At 37.6% G+C, this 6,679-nt stretch overlaps 1 protein-coding gene across 2 annotated transcripts; it reads right to left on the bottom strand.

Moving 5' to 3' along the window:
• Positions 1–862: 862 nt before the first annotated feature.
• LOC6620604 (presequence protease, mitochondrial) lies at positions 863–5,568 on the bottom strand. Of its 2 annotated transcripts, none has more exons than XM_002044771.2 (3): positions 5,481–5,568; positions 3,474–4,084; positions 863–3,423 (listed from the first exon to the last, which is right to left on the bottom strand). In XM_002044771.2, exons 2-3 carry the CDS (start codon positions 4,040–4,042, stop codon positions 897–899), a joined length of 3,096 nt encoding a protein of 1,031 aa, XP_002044807.1. In that variant the 5' UTR covers positions 4,043–4,084; positions 5,481–5,568; the 3' UTR covers positions 863–896. The 2 variants fall into 2 exon arrangements, with proteins under 2 accessions (XP_002044807.1, XP_032570915.1); XM_032715024.1 differs by lacking the exon at positions 5,481–5,568 and adding an exon at positions 5,280–5,300.
• Between the last annotated feature and the right edge of the window lie 1,111 nt (positions 5,569–6,679).

Raw genomic sequence — 6,679 nt, 5'->3', positions numbered from 1 at the left:
GCGCGTAGCTAACTTTTGAATCAAACTTTGTATTTAATCAAATTAAATAAACATGACTGACTATCTAAACAAATCGAAGATTTTAATTTGATAAAATCGTAATTCAAAGAATGCAGGGAAATATTCAAAGGTATTGTTAACCGCCTTAAATTATATTTGTAGCAGATCATTTAAAATTAATGACATTTCTAGCAATTGCGTGTTTCTGCTTGGCACGCGCCATGCAGGCCTCTTTTCTATTCTTTTGACGCGCGGCAGAGAACCGTTAGAGTTTCTGCCGAACGTAGTCTGGTCGCTGGTAGGAACGGGGGGAAGTAGATGTCTGCACCAATAACGGGAAGCGTACAGAGAAATGCAGTGTGCATTAGTATTGGTGTATGCGGACTAGAATAAGTCTCCAAAATGTTGGTATTGCGTGTAGGTAGAGCTAAGAACTACGCATAATTCTGATCTTATGAAAAGTCAGTCAGTTTTCAATCATTACGCATAACAGACATGCCCCGCTCACGCACCAGAAAACGTTGCACAGATAATAACGAGAGTAGTGAAGAGGAAGGAGGGCATCCTGGGCCTTCTTCGACATATTTATTGGTTCGAACTTTCTTTATTGGGACTTCGGTGACCGCGATGTGAGTGGAATTGAGAATTTGACTGTATGAAGTGGTAAAAAGGTGTAAACAAGTTACCGTTTAGTAGCCATGGGAAGTATTAGGAAACCCCGAGAGTCTATATATGAAACAATACATAGAAATTATTGATTCCTAAAAGGTATATGAAGAATAAACAGGGTATCTCCTTTATATTACCTTTCGTGATTGACATATGTCCTTTGGACATACATATATGATAGAAAGAAAATAAATTGAATTTTATAAATTTATTACATTTACAATTAGTTAATTATTTATTATCCATTTGTGACTAGTTTCAAACTCCAAATTTGCATTGACTGGACCCAAAATGCATTTTCCATAATGCATGGACTCTTTTCCAAAATAATTTTCTATAGCGCCCTGCAGGTCATCAATAGTTACAGAGAGCATACGGGAGCGATAACTCTCAAAATCCTCTTGTGAAACATCATAAAGAAAATAATCGATGCCAATATTCCCAGGTGCTATTGGAGTGTCTAATTGCTGCAACACACCAAGCTTCGCCTCAAAAAGAGACTGTTGGTCAATTACATTTTGGTTTGCCCGTAACCATTTATAAGTTTCATCAAAAGCGTTAAGCGTTTTAGTTGAATTTGGGTCTCGATAACTATAAAAACTGAAAATCCCGTCTGAGCTTATTTTCGCACCAGCTCCGTAAGCGCCGTTCTTTTCGCGAATCTCAGGCAATAGGTATTTCGCTGATACCAATTTTGCCAAAACTCGCAGTGTTGGATGGTCTTGGTGGAGATATGGGACTGTGAACAAAGCTTTAGCACAGTAATTAACTGGTATGTTCATCACGTATTGTTGACAGCTAGGGTCCAAATAATGGATATTTCGACTTGTTTGTGTTTTCCCAAATGCTGACAGGCTCTCCAAAAATTTTTCGTAATTATTTATAGCCGAGGGCACATAAGATTGTGTTGTGTTAATGGCGCCACGCATATTATCCTTGTTAAAAACTCTTGTTGCAATTGTTGACAATTTATCACATATATCTACCGTGCTTGTGGATTGTACAAGATTTTTCATAAAGTCTATGTGATCTACCCCATATAGTAGCGATTTGAGTTTACCGGTATCACACACTTGTGATGTTGCTCCCAACATAGCATATAAATGACCAGAACTTGCCACTCCCACAGATATATATGATATATAATTTTCTATAAGCATTTTAAGTCGCTCCGAGTCATCGAACCTAACATTTTTTATCAACTCTTGGCACAATCCAAACATCTCCGGAACATTGTTATTAAGTGCATGTGTGTTTATCATTACGCTTAGACTGTAACTTTTTGAATCCCTAACATCTTCAATTAAATGTAACTTAAAATCAAATCCACCGGTTTTTAAGAGGATGTGCTTATCGAACTCCCGATAATTATAGTTAGTGGTGCCCATTGCACTAATAACATTGCAAAAAAGCGGCATAAGGTGAGTTTCTTCGGGACTTAGTCCTGTTATATTAAACATGCACTTAAAATAAGTAATTTCATTGGTCGGAACCTTGCAAATCTGGGTTCTAACATTTTGAACATTTTGAATGAATAGCTTAGGCCATTTTGGTGGATCTCTTACATCATTCATTGTTAGACAAGGTAATAGATCAGTATTTGACTCAGCCTTTTGATATGAATCCAATATTAATCCTCTCTCATATATTTTTTTTAACTTAGCTTCATCCAAAAGTTTTACTTTTTGTTCCACCAACTCCAACTCGGCCTGTTTGAATTTATCCTCATATGCCTCATCAGGTGACATAGTTAATGTTAGTCTATGATTGTTATTGGCGAAATATTTCTCTATTTTTTCTTGGAAATAGTTTTTATTCTGGCTTATGCTTCCCCGAAGTGCTGATATCATATCTGATACGCGGAGATTACTGACTACATCGCCATCATGATTCCATAATGCTGTGGAATTAAAAAGCAAGGTATTTCCAAAGTTCGGATTCTGGTGCTTTAAAGACAACTCAAGATTGTGCAGAACACTTTCAACATGCTGGGAATCAAACCCGACATTCATTGAATTAATAATGGTTTTGTCAAAAATTTCAATGCATTTTTTGAAGTCTTCAACTCGAAGGTCTTGTAATCCAACGACGAAAGTTGTGTCCTTAGTATCCGAAGAATATCCAGTGGTTTGATTGTACCCACCGGAAAAATTTGGTTCTATAAGGTTTTTGTAAAAAGGGGAGTTAGGCCCACGAATTAGTAGCTCAGATAGCACGTGTAATTCAAAACTTTCTTGTATATTGGTCGCATCACACATCAGCAGTGCAATAGCAATTTGGTTCTGTCGATCGATTGTTGTACCCATGTTATCTAGTCTACTGGATATATGTACAAGACGAGGCTGAGTCCAACGCTCTTGCTGACGTATTAGACTGTAAGAGTTATCAACCCAGCTTTGATCTGATAAATACTCCTCATCAAGAAGTGCAAGGGTTTTACTTACATCATATAATCCGTAGGAATATATGCGAGCATTACTTGGATGATAATATTTTTTGTGGAATTCAACTAAATCATTGTATGCTAACTTGGGTATTTCCAATGGATTCCCGCCAGACACATGTCGATATGTGTGATCAGGAAAAATATTATTGAGTAAATTCTGACTAAATACCTGCGCGTTTTCAGAAAACGCACCTTTCATTTCGTTATAAACAACTCCTTTGATTACAAGCTTCGAATGTTTATCGAATATATCTTTGTTTTCTAGCCTCCAGCCCTCTTGAAGAAAATCGAAATACGCCAGGTTTGGTCTAGAAAGGGAGATATTATTACGAGATATAGTCAATTATTTACATCTTACCTGAATACGGCATCTAAGTAAATATGTTGCAAATTCCTAAAATCTATCTCATTCATCGTCGAAAAAGGATAAATAGTATAATCTGGACCAGTCATTGCATTCATAAATGTCGCCACCGAGCGGTTAAGCATTTTGAAGAATGGGTCCCTGACAGGATATTTTTGTGAACCGCATAACGATAAATGCTCTAAAATATGAGGTAGACCAGTAGAATCAAAAGGCGTGGTTCGAAAATTAATGGAAAATACGCTGTTTGAGTCATTTCGGTCGATATGCCATAATTCTGTACCCGTGCGCTCATATCGAAAAGTATAGGACGTAAGTTCAAATTCAGAAATGTGTTCCACGCGTTCGCATTGGAAGCCATGATATGTCTTTCCTTCTTTATACTTGTATTTTCTTTTCTTAGTTACATGTGGTATGCTACCAAATTGTAGGGGAGATAATTTGGGCTGCTTGGCATCGACGCCAGGAATGTCCTTATATGTGGACACCGACTTGAAATTTTTAAGCTGATTCCTCAAGATTTTGTATTGTGAAGACCACAGCAGATTCCACCGTGATAACATTCCACCTTTTATCACGAACTCAGCAGCATCCGTGCTGAATCGCTAAATACAAAAGAAAATATAAAAATGTATAAATTATTATATCAAAGAATCATCATCAATCTGTTTGTGTGTACATGATGGGACAACTGCAATTTCAAATTTAATTTTGAATAACTGCTCAAAATGACCACAGAGCCAGTTGTGACTTCGGCTAAGCCGACGCAAGGCTGCATATCCGACGCTTTTTATAACGTATATATTTTCAATGGGTTTCAATCGGGCCATCTTCGATGGCAGCTGACATATGTCGATAGCTTTATGTTCAGTTTTGTTTGGCAATTAATAATTAATAGGTTAACAGCTGAGCAGCGATACCAAATATTTGATTTTTTTTTCTAAAATCAGTGGTCGTTTGGGAAAGTACACCGTGTGCCCCTTTAATGGTGCTCATTATCGGCCATCAATTCAGACTCTATCGAGAAGTTTCGCACCCAATTCAGTCTTCTGGACCTCTGGAGAAAATACATATGGCGGCCGTTGAGGCCATTGTAACAGAAGACCCGAACTCATCGATTCGTCACCGTGCGCAGGAGTAACACCTCTGCCCATCGAAATTGTGGAGGATCATTCGCAAAGATTTGGGTCTCAAGGCGCACAAAATTCAGCTGGTTTTGGTTCTGAAGCCAACCGACCATCGTTTTGTGTAGTTCAGATCCTCAAGCGCGATCAGCAATTTTACCGGAAAATTTTGGGAGAAGCTCACCTTTGTCTCGGTGGTGTGGTAAACAAACAAAACTGCCACTTATAGGCCGACACCCATCTACAAGCATACCATGAGCCACCGATGCACCCAGAGAAATGCAGAGTTTTGTGCGATTTATGGGCTGGTGGTAGGGCCGTCAACGGGAAGCGCTACCGAGCCATGCTCGACGAATTTTTTGTTTCCAAAAGTGCGTGCGAATGGTCTAGAAGACATTTGGTTTCAAAAAGACTGCGCAACTTGCAAGCCTAGCGAAGTGTTCGGTAACAGTTTTTTTTTTTGGCAAATATATAGAAATTTACAACACTAATAAAATAACGAGAGAATATCAAAATAATTTTCAAAAGTAGCATGCGCTTGATATATGACTATATATATTATGTACACATAAAGATTTTCGTTCAGCACTGAATTTGGATAGAGCTTAAAAACGGCCCAGACGAAAAATCATTCCATGATCCAATCGACTAAAACTTTAAAAATAACTGAACTGACAATCATCTTGACTCTGAATACCACAATTTAGTGTTTCTCATGCAATTGCATATATGCACGTATGTAAGCATGTATAATAATATTTCTGCTCTATGATATACATACATAATAAATATGCACGTATATCTTTCGGGCTCAATAATGATTTATTGGCAGAAGTTTTTGATTTAAACAGAAATGGACTTAAATAATTTTACTCACCGGCGTGTAGATGTATAGAATATATTAAATTTTAAAATCTGACACTTAAAATCTAAATCTTTTTATGTGACTGATTATTATACGTCAAGCTATCGTCGACGACTTAGTGGTGATGGGGGAACGGTGGAAATTGGTAAATTTTATATACAGAGGTGGTCAAAAGTATTTACACAACATGCTTTTTTTTCAATTGTCAACTTTGATCGCTTATTGCTGCTGCTTATGTACTCAGAAACGAACATAACAATATTTGTCGTGCTTCTACATCCATACAGAGGCAAGCAAAAGAAGTGGAAAAAATAACTGTTCATGGGCTACAAATAGAAGCATTGAACTGATGCTTGACTGTTGTCAGAAGTATTTACACACAATGCATATGCGTACGTGTGCATACAGTGGTCGGTTGCAGAGCCCGACTAAAGAGTCGTTACTATCAACTTCATCACGAATAAGACTGTTCCAAGCTTCGTTCAACGGTTAGCTAGGGGAGGTAAATTAATTAAACGTAGTCTACTGGAATATGAAGGTAGTATCCCAATCACAATTTAGGCGCCACAAGGCAAACAGTAAGAAGTTTTATTGTACCGATTCAATTTGGTCCGAGTAAACTACATATTGAGGACTCCAAACTGGTGATCTATACTCAAGAATTGGACGAACTAGAGAACGACAATAGTCGAAATATGGTCTGAACATTTTTTTTTTTGAGGTCCACAGAACACAAAGATCATAAACCCAAGTTATTCTGTCCAAAGGGCACCCCCTTAGAGTGTAAGTCGTTTGGATTGCGTTGACACGACAAAAGGTCATAACTTAACACTTGGAGCCATTTAAGTTTAGAACGCTTTCACGGCACCATATTTGAAAGCTATCTAGACCGGACTGTAAGTCCAAATGAACTTATGAACTTCGTACCTGCCTTAACAGAACAATACGATCTATTCTTTCTACTATAGAAAAGGTATTTGATTCCCTTGGATTGATAAGTCCTATTCTAAATCGGTGTACAATATTTTTTCTGAATAGTGAATAGTATGGCCTCCGAGTTCAAAAACTGGAATTTTTTTTATTCTATAATAGTATATTCATATTGGAGTGGGACAGGGACAGCTAGGGCTAAGCGGAGAAAGCAACAATAAAACAGTGAATATGAGTAACGAATGAACGAGTCCGTGTATTATTCCGGGCATTGCCCAACA

Source organism: Drosophila sechellia, chromosome 2R (assembly GCF_004382195.2).
Source record: "Drosophila sechellia strain sech25 chromosome 2R, ASM438219v1, whole genome shotgun sequence".
In the NCBI taxonomy this organism is placed as follows: domain Eukaryota; kingdom Metazoa; phylum Arthropoda; class Insecta; order Diptera; family Drosophilidae; genus Drosophila; species Drosophila sechellia.
This window is presented reverse-complemented; position numbering and strand designations above follow the sequence as displayed.

Bases quoted from the DNA above. Each gene is read 5' to 3' on its own strand.
- LOC6620604 (XM_032715024.1), bottom strand. The intron at 3,424-3,473 runs GTAAGATGTAAA...CTCCCTTTCTAG, and splicing joins TACTTAGATGCCGTATTCAG to ACCAAACCTGGCGTATTTCG.